This window comes from Agelaius phoeniceus, chromosome 4 (assembly GCF_051311805.1).
Source record: "Agelaius phoeniceus isolate bAgePho1 chromosome 4, bAgePho1.hap1, whole genome shotgun sequence".
In the NCBI taxonomy this organism is placed as follows: domain Eukaryota; kingdom Metazoa; phylum Chordata; class Aves; order Passeriformes; family Icteridae; genus Agelaius; species Agelaius phoeniceus.
This window is the reverse complement of record NC_135268.1, coordinates 38,753,552-38,770,575: the sequence shown is the minus strand read 5'-3', so window position 1 is coordinate 38,770,575 and position 17,024 is coordinate 38,753,552. Positions and strand designations below refer to the sequence as shown.

Sequence of the window (17,024 nt, the reverse complement as noted above, 5' to 3'; positions counted from 1 at the left end):
ACAGTCAGTAGAAAGGAGCTGAGCACAAACCACAGCTAGAGGAAGAGAACAATCACTGGGAGATTTTCCACTGTTTTATGTCTTTAGTATTTACTCTCTCCCTAAGTTCATATTTGTGTTTCTTACTCCCAGGACATACTGCAAAATCTGTGTACTCTCAAGATGAACAAGGAAAATGCTGTAAAGTAGGGCAGGATAAGAAAATCTGAGTATTCAGCTTTCATTCCTCTCTTTTTACATACACCTGCTGTCACTATGGCTTTGCTGCATCTCTCCATGGCCACTCAGAAGTGCTTTTAGAAAGTAGTTTGGTTTGGGGTTTTGGTGGGGTTTTTTTTACATTTTAATTTATAATACTTCAATAGAAAAAAAGGTAGTCCAGCCCAACCTGATTTTAAAAATATCTAAGCCCCTTCTTTAAGCACAAAAATCAACACAACCTAAAATATAAAGCATTGAGACATCCTTATTATAAGTCTACTCACCACAAGACCCACAGATTTTCAACTATATTAAAAAATAGTCTCAAGCCCTACTATGTTTTACACATGCAAGCAATCATATTTCTAGCCTCAAAATCCATGGGAGTTAATTTGCACAGGTACAATATGCTTCTCTGTTATTTTTTTGCATGCAAAATTATCCCATGGGTGAATTAAAAAAAAACCCCACTCAAACAAAAAGAAGAAACTGAAAGTTTCACACTGGGAAAATGGCAGGCTCTGGATATTTAAGAATTGTTCTAATATGATTACATGGTGTAATTAAATTTAAAAAAAAAGAAGCACTCACTTACTAGCAGGAATGGTCTCCCTTGGAGCTTGAGCCAGCAAAACACTCACAGGACAGCTGACTCCAGCAGAACAGCTCACTTGCTTTGAGCTAAGCAGAGTTAAACGGATTGAACCCTTGATTAATTAATGGAGCATTTTATACAAAGTATGAAATTAACTTGGAAATCTTTCTGCTTTTGATTGAACTGCTAACACAATTGTTCATAGGCATCTCTACCCTCTTTATAGACTGTTCTGATATCTGAGAGAAAATACTAAGTTCCCATTGATTCTTATTTTCTAAGAGAAATTATAAGCACATAAAGAGAAGATTAGATCTTGCTCCAAGGCAGTCAAGACGCCACAGACAACAGACCAGCTACACCTCAGAGCTTCTTTTCAGTGATGACTGCTTTTGGAGTACAAACTTATACTGCATTTATATCCTTTCTTAGTTGTCTTCCTATAAAGTGAATACATACAGACACCTTTTGTAACTTTTTGTAAATTACTAATATTTAACAATAATTTTATATTTTGATATCAGACAACTTGGTGGTATTTTTATGTTTATACCTGTTATTTACAGGTTGGGGAGTGTTTTCATGTGACATATTATTACTCTGAAATAACTCTTAACATTGATTGGGATCTTACACTAAGAGTAAAATATAGACCATTTATGTGCATTTTAATTTCTGTTACTAACATAACACACCTCTCCAGATACCGGTGTCTCATATAGATTAGCACAGATCTAAAGATCATGATGGATAAAACTGCTGCCAGTGGAAGTCAGAAAATCCATCTGACTTATGAGAATTAAGGTTAAAGGTCGAATGTGTTTGAGAAGAAAAAATATCTGAAGAAAAATACGTGCAATCTGGTGTTTCACAGTTTGATAAAAGACTGAAAGTTTATTCAACCATGAATTAGAAACAATTTATTTGTAGGCACCCCAAAATTAAATGCAATGGCCAAAAAGCCTATTTATTTTAGTTATCCCAAGTTCTTGCTTTTGAGGCAATACATTTTCAGAATGCTATGAACACACACACATTTAATTTTTTAGAGAAAACTGTCTGGTAAATTATTTCATACAGACTCCACTTTGTTTTTAGAGACTGAAATACATTTCTAAGCCTTTTCTTGCTTGTTGAGCTACATTGAACAACTACATTTTTCTTTTTAGTGAAGTTACTCTCATATTTTAAAAGTGGCCCTTCTATTTTAGGACTGCGTTCATTGAAAAACATATATATTCTATTTGTAGTTTTGTGTTTAGTAATAGGTCAAAGCCTCTGGGGTTTCACACTTGAATGGATTACATCCTGGGGAATCCTGTGTACTGAGAAAGCCAGACTAATTAACATAATAAAACATGTCTCAGTAAAACCAGTATCTAAAACTACAGTGATGTCATATCCCATCACAACACCCTCTTTAAATGCTAGAATGTACAAACTGGCAATGCAAGTGCGGTAAGGAATGCATACTTGAGGTCTTTACTCCTTACCATTATGATATGTGGGGTTTTCAGCTGTCAGTTTGGAAGCCAATCTTATAAGAAAGTAATTAACTCTAACTCTGTAGCTGAATATATCATTATAAAGCATTTGGGGTTTATAGGTTCACATGTTTTAGTATTGGAGCCATGGCTGACTTGAACTGAATCTTAAGGGGCATCAGACTTTACCCAGTGGCTTCTGGACCAAATCCAGAATATACAACTGACCAAGCTCTAAAGACTTCATCACCATTAAAGAAAGGTGATCAGTTTTGCTCCCTTTTTAGGTATTTCAATCATTTAATTGCTTCAAAGTAAGATTATTATTCTTCTATTCTGTATTCATCTTTTATCAGGTTCCAGTCTTGCCAATTTACTACCTCTAATTATTTCAGATTTTAAAATTTTTACCTTGACTTCACAATTTCTTTTGCTTCATGCAGATGTCTAAAGACCTTTCAGTTTTTTACAAGATGAAATTTAATCTTATATTTAAAAAAGTATTCCAAGCTGTAACATTCCTGTAGTTCTTTCCATAAACCTTTGAAATTTGTTGGCAGCCTTTTTACAGGATGATTAAACATACTGAACCATAATGTGTTTATGATTGGGCATAATAAAATGATAATAATAACTTCTCATGACTACAACTATGATTAGTTTGTCTTAATAGTCCAGAATAATGCTATCACACCAAAAAGCACATTAATTAATCCTTCTACCCATATATGCACTTCAGTTCCTCTGTGTGAATAACTTGAAGTAGCTACATTATCTTCCATTCTGTTGTATAAATTGTGCGTTAATAAACTGAGGTATACTATAATATTGACCCATCCTATTTCTTGTTGTCCTAATACAAAGTTTTTCAAGTATCCCCATTTTTGGAACAACAACAACAAAAAATATTGTTATGATTCTCATTGGGAGCATCTTCTTCCAGTAGCCTTAAACTACTTTTGCCTCACAGGCTACTGTGAACACTTGAAGTTCACTCCTGGTGAACACTTCTCAAGCTTATAAACACAAGTGATTTACTTTCATATATACCTAAACCAACTAAAACATGGTTGAACCAGGGATATAGTAGCTATCCACCCTGCTGGTTATAAGGAGAATTAGAGATTGACTTTAAAATATTTTGGTGAAAACTTTTTTTCAACATACTGATGTTTTCCATGTGTAACGAATGTACTTCAATTCACTTCTAGTACTACTGAAAATAAATGAAGCAGCTCAATCATTTTCAGTAAATATGCTGAGTTTTGTATGCATGTGACACACACCAGCTACCATGTTTTGAATTATGAGAAATATTACTTAAATTTTTAAATATAAATAACCAACATTAATACTTGGGACAGAAGCTCTGATTTCTGGATTCTGATTTTAAAATAGATGTTCAAACAAATCTAATTTTTCAATCTACTGTAACTGCCTGAAGTATCAAAAGATACCATAAAGATCTTCTAAAGATGGGACATCTTACCAGTAATGATATGGAATGACTAAAAAGGCGGTAATTAAAACAATATAGTAAAATTAAAACAATAGGAAATATTTTATCAAAGTTTGAAGTCTACAGTAGTGTTTTGTTGAATTGGAACCTTTTATATACCAAGGTGCATTGTTTTAATTCACTCAGAAGAAAATATTTTAATATTCAACACTTCCAGCAGAAAAGCTTGAAAACAGTCTCATTTAGCAGAATAAAATATTGCAATGGTAAACTGGCTACCTAAAGCACAAGCAAGCATATATATTTCCCACAAGGATTTTGAGAAGCTTGAGCTCTGCATATCTAAAGTATAGCCTGCATTTATAATTAATAGAACTGTTCCTATTGGAGACATGGAGAGTTCGTGATAGCAGTTTCAACTAGTAGCACCTTAAAAAAATGCATATGCCTCAGTGCAAATAAATTAAATTAGAACAATTCACTCTTGAAGTACATAATGCACAAAGATAAATAGCTCCTGGAGAAGCAGCCTCACTGCATACTCATTTTAAGAGAAAAGAGAGAGAGGAATCAACTCTTCTAAATACAGAAAAAGAAAGTAATCCACTGATTCTGCAGAGCACCTGCATTGACAGACTGTCCCTGAGCAAATAGAGGGATTTGTTAGTTTGTTTGCTATTGTGTTTTCAGTTGAAGGTGTAAACAAGTTTCTTTCATTATCATTGTTGACATTTAGGGCTACAGAGAGAAAAAAACCCAAAAGGATCAACTTTTTGCAAAGTGGACCTAGAAACCTACAGTATCCCTTCGTTTATGTAACCCATACTAATTAAAAAAGTTCAGGGAATGGAGGAAAATTTGTTAGTGATGTTCTGGTGCATTCTTTGCCATAGTCTTGATAGGTATCAACAACGAAATCCCAATTGGCTCTAAAATGTGTGGTAGGCATTAATATTTAGTGATGCCTGCTTGGAACAACCTTGAAGAAGAGCTAAAAAAAAGAATAGCAATATTGTAAAAATGGACAATGTAAATTAAGAACAGTGGTGAAAGTCACATGTGGGGTATTTTTTGAAAAAAAAAAAAAAGAAAAGAAAATATACCTGCAGGTGGAACTTTCAAGGTTTCTAATGAAATGCCTTCTTTCTAACTCACACCTATCTTTGGATATAAGGAATGCATAAAATCCCTGTTTCTTATTTCTTTCCTGCATCTCCTCTACTTGATGACCTTATAATTGGGTTTTTTTCAGTGTTAAAAGTTTTTCTCTATTTCACTCTCTCTCTTTCAATCTTCCTTTTTCTGTAATGAATGTATTATACTTCCCTCAAATTTCAGTTTCTTTTTGTTTGCTTCATGTGCCTTATCTCTCTGAACCTTTGCCTTTTTCCACATCTGCTTCTGTCTTTGACATTCAAGTTTTCTATGGTTTTTTAATAGTTTTAATAAGAGTCTGGCATGAGATAATCCTGTGGGCTGTGCAGTTATTGGAGATGCCCAAGTGTTGGGGCTGCCATCTGACTGTTAGTGTTTCCTGTTGAGTGGCTACAGGGAAAAATAGCAGGCAGATCATACTGAGGAGGCAGTCAAGGAGAGGGAGATAGGCCCAGTCAGATGCTGTTCACAAATGCAGAGCTGTGTCCTGAATGGTTCTCCCAGATTTCTCTTTCCACTGGCTCTCCCTGGCATGATATGGCTGTTCAAAGGCCATTGTCTTTTAGGTTCACAGAGCAGCCCTACTCTACAATCCCATAGATATTTTCCCCTTCTGCCCTTCTCCAGGTGTAGCCCTTCCTGACAAATCCTTCATTTTACTTGGTGCACAAACCATATAGATTCCCACAAGAATTTCTCAAACAATATTTCTCAACATCAACTCATAAAGCCTTACCCTTGCTAAGGAAAGCAACACCCGGTTTGCCTGACATGTTTGGTTTCTTTGACAATAAATGTAATCATGTCACTTTCCTACTGCCACCTGTACTTGTAACATTGTTCTCTGTCCCCCGTGTTCTCATTAATAACTTTCTGGTTTCCCTCTTAAGATGTTCCTTCCCATAATCCCTTCCGCTCTCCTTCCCAGTCAAACTTTCAAACTATTTGGGTTTCTCTATTAGCCCACCCTATGGCTCTAGATCATCTTTCTTTACTGAAAAAGTCAAATAGAACAAAATATAATGCTTTTTCTGTGTTAATCAGAACCGTATTTTCAAAGAGAGTGAAATAAAGAGATGGGTTTCTCACACCCCCTCACCCATTTCCTAAGAAAAATCCTACCCCCAGACCTACAGCAAAGCAGAAGCGCCCCTCTTTGCCCAGTCTTTTCCGAGACCCGAGGTTCAGTGAGTTCACCCGGTCTCTCTGACCCGTGTAGGCATCGGCTCGGTGGCCGCTGTTCCCGCGGCAGGGACGGCGCTCGGGCCGGAGCGGTTCTGAGCCCCGCCAGCCCCAGCAGAGCGTCCCCCGCGCCCGGTCCCGCCCCGCGCCCCCGCGCCGGCCGCGCTCTCGGGGGGCGGCCTCAGCCGGCCCCGGCCCGGCCTCCCGCCCGCCCCGCCGCCGGCCGCGCCGCGCCCCGTGCCCGGGATGCGTCCGGCGGCCGAGAGCCGGCTGCTGCCAGGAGCCGGGGGCAGCCGGGCGGGCAGGGGGGCTCCCGCCGCCGCCGCGGCTCGGCGCCGCCGCCGCGGCTGGGATTAGCTCCCGCTGGGCTGCGATGCGGAGCGGCGGGGCGGGCGCGGCGGGGCCCAGCGGGAGGGCGCCCAGGCGCTGAGGCGGCCGGCGGGCGAGGAGCCGCCGGAGCTCTCCAGGGTGCTGGGCTGCTGCCCGCCCGCGGAGCCCCTCCGATGCCTCCGACACCACCGCTCCTGGGCTCCGCCGCCTCTCCGAGCAGCATGGCCCGGATTAGGTACCTCCGCGCCGCTGTCTCGGGGTTTTATCTGTGGGAAGCCGCGGTCCTGCTCAGGTGAGTTGCTTTCTTTTGGGAACTAGAGGTGTCCCCCCTCCCGGGTGTCGGGCAGCTGAAGTGCCTGGGACAGGTGCGGAGAGCCGCCGCGGTCACCGCCTTTCCTCACCACGAACGCCCGGCTACATTCGGCAGCCAGGCTGTGGGCACAGAAACTAAATGCGTGAGCTCCACGCTTCCTGAACGGCTTCATAACATTGCACTGTCCCGAATCCCATTTTGAATTTTACAAGCAGGAGGTTGTGTACTTCCTTCACTTGCTCGCAGATAGTTTCCTTGTAAGATCTATGAATTTTATCATTGCTTTTAGCAGGAATTATAACATCAACGATATTGAAAATTCTTAAGGTGCAAAGTGTCTATATGTAAAAGTTACGAAAGATGATCTGAGTTGGGAATATAAAGACTTCTTTATTACTATCAGTTCTTTTCAGCAAAATGAAAATCACAGATTGCCTTAGGTCAGAAGACTTGTGCAGAAACAGAGAAACACTAGCTGAGTGTTTCTGAGAGGATATGGTCTAAAGAAGTTCCCTTAAGAGGGAAAGCATTTGCTGTGCTACTGACAGTCTATGATTTGTATTATGAAAGATGGCAACATATCCATAAATTATGACCTGAGTAGAAGACTGAGGTTCGTACGACTTTCTCAGCCCAGCACACTCTTTTTAGGTAAAGTGATGTTACTATATCAATGTAAGCATTCTTTTCACACATAGCTCTGGAAGTGTGGTGATACCAGGCTAAAATGAACTTAGAAAGTTCATTTTAGAACCGGTATCACCACACTTCCAGAGAAAGAGATTTCAATGTCTTATTTTCACTGCTGATGCAGTTAGCCATGCTTGTTATCAACAAACATTCTAGCCCTGTATCACAATAAACAAACTATGGCATATAACATGACAGTGCCAGACTATTTTAAGAATCACATTGTTATTTAACAGACAAGAATTGAAACTTAAATTTGAAAAGAGAGCTTGGGGATTATACATGTAAGGGATTTATAAGCATGAAGTTAAGCCAGCAGCATGTATTCCCCACAATGATGGCACACTTCACAAGTGCTCACAGTTTTATAGCAAATCTTTCCATTTTAAAGTTAATTTAATGATGTCAACATATGTAACATAAATATTTTATAATGCAATTTTCTTGTAATTGTGCCAAAAGAAAGAGATTTTAAGAAACTTGGTCACATGGTATGAGATTGACACTGTCAGGAAAGAGTCAATGCATGTATATTACACTTTAAATTTTGCAGTGAGTATTTAATGTTCAGTGTAGGTGACCAAACACTTGTGTAGTGTAAGCAATAAAAGCAGTACTATGCTATTTTTATTCTATTTCAATGTACTTATGGAACTTATTTCTCCTCTGCATATTATTCCATGCAAATGCCATCCTACTGTTGAATTGTTCATCCTTTATTTTAACGACGTAAAAACGTTTATTCCAAAGGGGAAAAAAGCTTTAAAGTCAGTTATGAAAGTCATAGAGGTATTTTTTATCACATAAATCTGTACCAATACTAAATTGTTCCCAAACATATGCAGATATCTTATGTAGCATAAATTCAAACTATTCTCTTCAACATCCAGATAACTGTGGTATTGTAATAACATTCTGCTTATAAATAGTCACTTTATGATAATTAACATGGTTACTGTGCACAAGGACTATATAGTTGGAGAAAGAGTTCAGAAAGCTGCTCAAAGTCCATGTTTATCTTCCATATCAATCTCAAGATAGAGACTGCTGATGACTTCGTCTAGAAATAATACATGAGAAACCTGAGCCAGTTCAAAACACATAGGAGTCTTCTCCACACTTTGAAAACGGAAAAAAGTGAAAAAAAAATGTAAAATACAAAAATCTGTAAAATTCTCAACTTTTCTAGAGCCATTAATTCTATTTCTTTTCCAACTTAAGCCTTGTGAAATGATTCCCATTGGAGCAAAGGGAGCAGGGAATAATAGAATGCTGCTCCTATTCTCTGTTAGACACAGACTCCAGCCTCAGAACCTGTATAACACTTGATGGGAAGGTGGGTGTGCTATGGATTTCTAGGAACAGTCAAAGTGGTTTATTTACTCACACACTTTGGAAGAAATGATGTTATCTTCTTTTACGTTGTGAAACTTTGAAACTTTTCTGCTCTTCATTAGGAAACTAAAGGCTGTGTGAGAAAACTGAATGAAACAAATAAGAAAAGCCTTCATTACTTGTCCAACAGCCCTGAGGCTATTTAAAATTAATGTTTAAATTACATGCCTGTGAGGATAGAAAAAAAGATGGTTTTCAGTGTAAATTTGGACTGGCTATTTTAATGAGCAAAATCTCGAAATGCATGCTTAACAAGAAGAAACTTCACCTGATTTACTTTTTTTTAAAATAACTCATTCTTCATTCCACATCAAAAGATCCTTCAAATTGCAATGACTGAAACAAGATGTATATTGGTCATTATAGGGTCTAATTATTTGGTTTCTGAAAGAGGTAGGGGAAAAAAAATTAGAAGAGCAATGAAGCTGGGAAAGGGTCTAGAGACCAGGTCTTGTGAGAAGTGGCTAAGAGAGTGGGGTTGTTTAATCTGGAGAAAAAGAGACTCGGGGAGACTTTATTGCTCTCCACAACTCCCAGAAAGAAGGGTGTAGCCAGGTGGGGATCAGCCTGTTCTCCCAGGCAACAAGTGACAGGACAAGGGAAAATGGCCTCAAGCTGTGCCAGGGAAGATTCACATTGGATATCAGGAATAATTTGTTCATGGAAAGGGTGGTCAAGGATTGGAATGGGCTGCCCAGAGGGGTGGTGGAGTCACCATCCCTGGAGATGTTCAGGAAATGACTGGACGTGGCACTTAGGGCTGGGGTTAAGTTGAGAAGGTGGTGTTCAGTCAAAGGTTCTACTTCGTGATCTTGAGGTCTTTTCCAACCTTAATGATTTCATGATTATCCATAGTCTTTCACTATTGTCTTTCAATATCGTGCATGTTTGTACTGTTATGTCATAGATTAACACGCATATTGATAATGTATTAACAGATTTTAAACCTGAAAAACAATGGTTAAAGCACATAACACTTTGGTTTATGCAATATATTTGAGGATAGAGAGAAAATTTATTATCAGACCCAAAATAAAAAAAACTATTACTTATTAATATTACTGCCAGTCTGAGCCTGAGTGGGATACTAAGAGGGTCCAGGTGCAAAAAAGAGGCAAAATCTAGGAAAAATAATGTAATGTAGCCTTAAAATAACTGTAATTTACTACCAAAGAAAGAAAAAAATCCTGAGATATAGTTTGAAGTTATAATAATGTCTAAGACTGAGTATTCTCCTGAGTTTTCAATAAAGTAATAGTGTTAATGAGAAATCCTCTGGATTTGCCTGAATTCCAAAAGGTCATGATGAAAGAAGATCATATTTGTAGAGTAAATGCAAAGATCAGATTTGTGAGTCGAAAACAGCTTCATAACAGCTCAGGAACTTTCACAGACACCAGCACTGATCTGTTAGAGCTACGCTGTCAGGGACTTGAAGGTATTTGCTTTTTCCTTGGAGGATGTAATGTATCTATTTTATATGTAGACCCGTGTATGAGGAAAGAACAGGATGAAAAGGTAGATTGCACTGGGGAAATGCAAAATAGATTCTTCCTATGTGGTATTTCTTTATTTATCTATATTAGCATAGACTAAGAATCATGCTATAATTAGACTCTTGCCTCTTTCCTTGTTCTTTTCACTACTCCATTGAACTTACATTTAAGAAAACAGTATCACAGACACAGATAATTGCTCTTAAAAACCAGATTTTTGTGGGAAAAACCTCCATGCAACCTAACTTTGGGGCATATCTGAGTTTAAGGTTAACTGATTTTGAAATTGTTCCTGCATTTCATTGCAAATTGATTTCAGGTGAATAGCTATAAGAGGCAGAAGTCATAATCCTTTAGGCCAGTATTAGTTCCTTCAAATAATGAAAGAGAAAAAAATACAGCAGCTAAAAACTATTAATTCTGACATAGCATCACAAATATCTTTGAAAATAAAGATTTTCAGGTGCTGTAATGAAGCTTTCCTAGCTTATTAATATGTTAATAATTAGACCTACAATGCTACTCAAGAAATAAAAGCATCCAAATCAAGATGTGAATAAGTTTGTAAAAGAAAACCTACTAAAGCAAGATGACAGCACTGAGGCACAATACCTTCTCTTGGCAGTCCAGACTTAATATGAAAGTTAGTTTCTGTGGAATAAATCAGGTGACAGACTCCGGGTCCCATGAAAAGCACTTAGCACATCTCAGGGAGTAGCAAAGGAAGGGTAGGCGAGCTGGGAGCTCAGACTTACAGCAACGCAGGAAGGAACAGGATTCTGCCATGTAAGTTTGCAGTCCCACAGCACTTGTGCAGGAGAACAGTTCAAAAGTTCAAATTGATGGGCAAAGGTGGTAATGAAGAGGTATGCCCAAGGTCAAAGCCAAAGGGTCAGGTCAGCAGGTCAGGCTCACGATGGAAATGATGAAGGTACAAGACTGGGGGAAAGCATGCTTGCAATACTAGCTCGTGCAGAGACCATGAGAATCTCCCCAGCACTTCTGAGGGTGAAAAAAAAAAAGGAAAAACAAACACAAGTCCTCAGAGAAGAGAGGTGAACCCCTGCTGAGGGTCCTACAAAACAAACATCTCTGTTTCAAAGCTGAGTTACCAGAGCTCACACTGAGCCCAGTCAAATTTCCTGTAATGAAAGATCCTTCCACAAGTTTAGGAGGAGAGCATCAGTACCATTAGGGAAGCATTGCATTTTCCTAAACTCAGACAAAAGTGACAAAAAGGGGTTTTGTGACCCCTTATTTGAATATGTAATTCAAATGCTCTTGTATTTCAGCTCTACCGATCTCTCTTGTATTTCAACTATACCACTGAAGACAGTAAAATCCTTTTGTACCAAATAGGTGCAATTTTTACTTTTCATGAGTAAAAATTTGATTAGTGCTTTAGCTATCCATTCTTTATATCTATAAAAACGTGGTGATTTTTCTAAGAGATTATCATCTTTATAATTTCAGGAAAGGATTATATATTTATATATTATGTATATATTTTTGTGTTTACAGTACTATAATCTTTAAGAAAATTAAATAACACAGAAATTTCAATTAAAACCATGAATCTTTCAATTCTTACAGTGCTAGTGACATTTTCTTACTTTTCAACTTCTTTTAATTCATTTCTAGCCAACTGATGGTAACAACAACTGAAAGCAAGTAATATTGTGAGATAAGTGCTGTGCTTCTGTATGATGATAAATGTAGTAGCTCCTCTATAATATTATTTTTGTCCAGGCATCCTAGAAGTCATGACAATCAGAGAAAATAAAAGTTTTTACAAGATTAGAGCTTCTTATTTTAACAGATTCAGAATACAGGCTTCAAATGACCTTACTGAGTATTATGTAATAATACCTATAGGGAATTATTCCTGCAAATCAGCTTTTCTCAAGTAATGAATGATGAAGAGCTCTTTTCTGTGGTGTTGCTTCTTGTTCTCTTTACTGCTTTTCCTACTAAAGTTCATGATGTTTAGTGAAAGAATCAGTGAAAGAAGATAGGAAATAGAAGATATCACTTTCACTGATAAATAGGCATCATGAATAGGTCATGTAAAAGGCACCAGCAAAAAGGGAACATCTCAGAGAGCAGGAAAATACACTGTAAAAAACTATGTTTAACAAGGATGCAGGACCAAAACAGAAGAACGAGAAGAGCATCAGAAAGCAGAATTGTTTGCACTGTAAAGTCAAGAAAAAAGGGTGAGAATCTTAAAGACTGTACTTTTTTCCTAGCATAATCTGTTATTTTTTATGGCTTTTGAGGCAATATTATCCTTTCTGGCTGTCCTTTCTGCCTTTAGATGGTATGGCAATGGAAGTGTAAGAAGTGACAATAAAAAGAAAGAATGAGAAAAAACCATAGATGGTATATATTTATATAAAAGAATGCATTTCATTATTACATTTCCAGTCAGATATCTAATGAATTGTTTCAACACATTATTGACAACCCATTATAGCAAACAGCGTAACAACACCCAATCTACACTTAACTGGACTTTTCACATAATGAACAGAATCACAAAATCACAAAATTCAGTTGGAAAAGACCTCTAAGATCATCACGTCCTTTGAATGAACATCCCCATATCAACTAGACCATGGCATTAAGTTCCACATCCAGTCTTTCATTAAACATCTGCAGGGACAGTGACTCCACACTCCAAATTTTTATGCAATTTTTCCACACCAAAGACCACCCTGTTACTTCTCTGAGCTTACCTCTGATGTACAAAATGAGTGGGGACAGCTGGGAGAGTCAAGGCTATTTCTAGGTAGGAACTTCCCTAAGGAAGATCAGTCCTCTTCAATATCATTATTACCGAAGTTTCTTTCTGGTGACACAAAATATTAGCAAAATGTAGTTTTCACAGTTTTCAAGACCACAGAAAAGGTAGAAAATTTCAAGAATGCTCTGGTCTGACATGATCATGGTCACTGATGGGGCATTGAAATAGTGGAGCTGCACAAGTAGTGGGGCTACTGACTAATACAAATCAATGGTTAGAGGAAAAAGCAAGGCAGCAGTTTATCCCGAGGCTCTTCTGGTGAAACAATAGAGTAGAACACAGGAGTACTAAATTTTCTCAAACAGTTCCTTAGGCTGAGTTAATTGCTATTCACCTGCATGGGATTCTTACAGTTAAAACTAATTTAGGAAAAGCATCATAAGCAAAATCAAAACAGCTATAAAATTTAAAAAAACAAAATTATTCTTTTCTTCTAATAAAATTCAAGCTGTAGTTATAACTACATCACCTACTGTCTTAATATTTTTTCTCTTTTTTGCATTCTCTCTTTGATATAAGATAGATATATAACCATGTTTAATCTAAAAAAGGTATTAGCTTGTGCTGCCCATCACAGCATTGCTCAAGGCTTCATATACCATGTACAGTTTACATTAAGACTCCACTATGTCTAGAGTTCGAGTTCATTATAAAAAACATTCCAAATACTTTCCCCCTTTCTGAATTTTGAAAGGTAAAATGTGAACCTAATGTAATCCTAGTATCTCTGAAGATCCACAAGTACCAGAACACGCAATTTTACAGATGATTTTCTACAAAATTGGCTGTTAACAATTTTGTATGATTTTTACCAACACTTTAATTAATTTTAATTTCACAAGTAACCACTCAGCAGAAATACCTTGCTAATACAATTATACCAGCATGGTTCTCATAGGTTTCTTTTCTTTTCCTTTGTTTCTCTTTGAAACTGTTATGATGTTACGTCTTAGTGGGAGACTGCACTTAGGGACTATTTCAGGACTGAGCTTAGGGACTATTTTGTGAAAAGTTGGTTTATAATGTTCTGGCATAGAGTGGGATTCAATTTCTAAAAGGATCTTGAGTTTTTGTCCTGCTAAGTCTTGTAGTTTCATGAAGGGTTCAAAACTGCACTGTCCTTTATGGGATTCAGTAATGCACAGGAGAGTCCATCTTCTGGGCTAGGTAGGCTAAGACATCTTCAGGGACCAAGTGAACTTGCAGGTTTGTGGGTAATATATGTGCTGACTAAGAATGCCCTACTAGATAAAATAAATGTCACAAAGTGGTAAATTGCTAGCAAAAATAGAATAAATACCTTGAAATCAATCATGACTAAAGCACTGACTTCACACAGCGAAGTTGTGCCTAACTCCTGTGTTTGAGGGTAAATGTCCATTCTGTGCCTAAGCACATACATAGAACATTTGGGAGGGGATGTGCATCTGTGGGATGTTTTCCCTGATGCTGTTGAGTCAGATCCATTACCTCTGACTCAGCAGTATTAGAACTAAATTCAAAGTGGCCAGATTTCAACATCATATCTGCTATACATCCCCCAAAAGACTTTTTTTGAAACCCATAGTGGATTTATTCCACAGTGCTTTATTCCACTAGAAGAATTCTTTGTGGATTGTTTCTTTTCTTTCCTTATTTATTTTTTTTTTAAGAAGAGATTTATCAGAGTTTGCTTAAACTCTTAATTTGCAAGACTTAAAGTAGAATAAAGTATTTTGTCATTTCCCTCAGTTCTTGCACACTAAAATTGATAGTCAAATATTTTGAACGTAGTATTGCAAGTTTTTACCACACAAAATGAATATGAAATGTCCCCGCTTGAGACAGTAATATGTGATTACAAAAAGTACAATATAGCGGGGAACTGGAATCAAAAATACTATTTGGAAGTTTCTCCATATGTGTGTTAAAATTTTACCTTTTCTCTTCAAAACTTAAACCCAAATTCTAATACTCTGCAAATGAGCTCTCAGAATATCCCTCTCCCTTTACCTCTTTCTGTTGTTTCTCTATACATATCTTTGGATCCAAAAGTGCTCAAATTTGCATCTGTGATCAAAATGTGAGCACAAAGGCACTCGTTCAGATTCCCTAAATAATGGTTAACAGAATGCTCTTTTTCCTCCTTTTCAACAGGGATGACTCCTTCGGGAGAAAATGGATCTTGCACATAATAAAGCCTTTAACACTGTTTGGGAAGGAGGCAGTGTCCTCAATGCTTTCATGATGATCCAGGGAAGGGGAGAGGGTGCTCTGTGTGGACCCCTTTGTGAGGGCAGTGCAGGATCAGCTCAGGTCATGACCCTTCTTTCCCTCAGCTTATTTGGAAGTTTTTACACAAAGTTCCTAATACTGGGATGATAATTTAAGTGCTGCCATAATGAAGACTAGAAAAGCAAAGACTAAATATGTATCTGAGGGGAAGTTTAAACGCCACTTTCTGTGTGTGAAAGAGAATGAGTGTAGTGGACCAGGATAATTTTGGAGGAAGCACGAAAGGCTAGCAGCACTTTTTTTTTAACCTTCACATTATTTTCTCTGACTTATTCCGTAAGGAATATGCTTCAGTGCATGCATTAGGAATACTGGGTTCTGTCATTATGTGGCATGAATTCTGTCACTCTCATCATCACCCTGAAGCTCAACTCTGTTCTTGTTAAAGAAAGTCTTATACTGATTTATTACAGTGTTGATCCTGGATAGAATTAATAGAAAGGAAAAAGTTACTTAATCCACATATCTCATGTAAATTAACACGGTTGGTTAAACATCACCATTCCTGTCTCACAAAAAATTCCAAAGCTCTGAAAATATTTTCTCACTTTTTAATGCATTAAAATAAGTTTAAGAAAGCAAGAAAAAATCTCCTCATTCTTTGAGGAAGATGTTCAGAGTCTTTGAAAATTAGAACCTGATACTCCAACTTCAGTTTCCATTGACATTGGAAAACTGATTGTTACTGACAAAATAGAAAGGACACTGAACAATAGTCCACCCAAGGCTGTCAACATTTCATAAAGCTACATTGACACATATATGTTTCCTTAAAACTCCATTTCATGAAAACAGTATTTTTTCAACTAGAAATATTTTGTCTCATTTGAAAACTCTAAATTATTAGTAAGAACACAGATCTACACTATAATTAGCTGACTGGTCAGAATAAACAATTTCATGAGAAGTATTTTGGGAAAAAAATACTTTATATAGTGACTTTTCAGGCTATATTGAGCTCTTCTCTAACAGAACTTTTATCAAACTTATTTTAGAGAAAAAGTCAAATCTTCTAAACAGCCATCTCACATGTTCACTCAAGATACAGGACTGATATAACCAGATCTTCCCTAAGGCAAACAGAATATTGTGTCATTGAATTGTGGTTCAGTCTTTAAAAATCTGGAGTTTTAATTCAAAATCAATTTTTTTTATCTAGTTTTGATAAACCTCAATTGTTTTATTCCAATGTAAGATTTTCTGAGAAATTTTTTATGCATACTAAAAATTAAGAAGAACAGCAAAGAACCCATTTTTAGTTTTGTTTAGGGTTTACTACCCATAAAAGTCAATTTTTAAAACAAAATATAAAAAAGGATCAGAATACTTATGACATTCTAATTGGCCATTAATTATGATTACAAGAAAGATGTCTCTTCTGCAGGTATACACTTTAGTGAACACTGTTCTGGTTATGCTGTTAAGAGTATAGCAACCTAATAAATGCAAAGCTGATGGGGCACTCCCATAATAGTTAAAAAATCCATTAGAACTAAGAAACTCAGTGATAAGCATCTCTACAATTTAAAGGACATTTTGAAATGTATTCTAAATACAGAATCAACAAAGCAGCTATACTCTGTAGAATTTTGTTTGCAGAATTCACAGGTTCTTCCTAGATCTAGGAAGAATTGCCTTGAGAAA

At 37.2% G+C, this 17,024-nt stretch overlaps 1 protein-coding gene across 3 annotated transcripts in view; it reads left to right on the top strand.

Moving 5' to 3' along the window:
• The first annotated feature begins 6,225 nt into the window (after positions 1-6,225).
• GLRA3 (glycine receptor alpha 3) overlaps positions 6,226-17,024 on the top strand; it is an 86,362-nt gene continuing 75,563 nt past the window's right edge. For 2 of the 3 annotated variants that reach the window (XM_054633112.2, XM_077177338.1), the window contains exon 1: positions 6,244-6,698. In XM_054633112.2, the coding sequence (XP_054489087.2) occupies positions 6,580-6,698 (119 nt within the window). In that variant the 5' untranslated portion in view covers positions 6,244-6,579. Of the gene's footprint in view, positions 6,699-17,024 lie in introns of all 3 variants that reach the window. The other variant, XM_054633113.2, reaches the window with a different exon arrangement.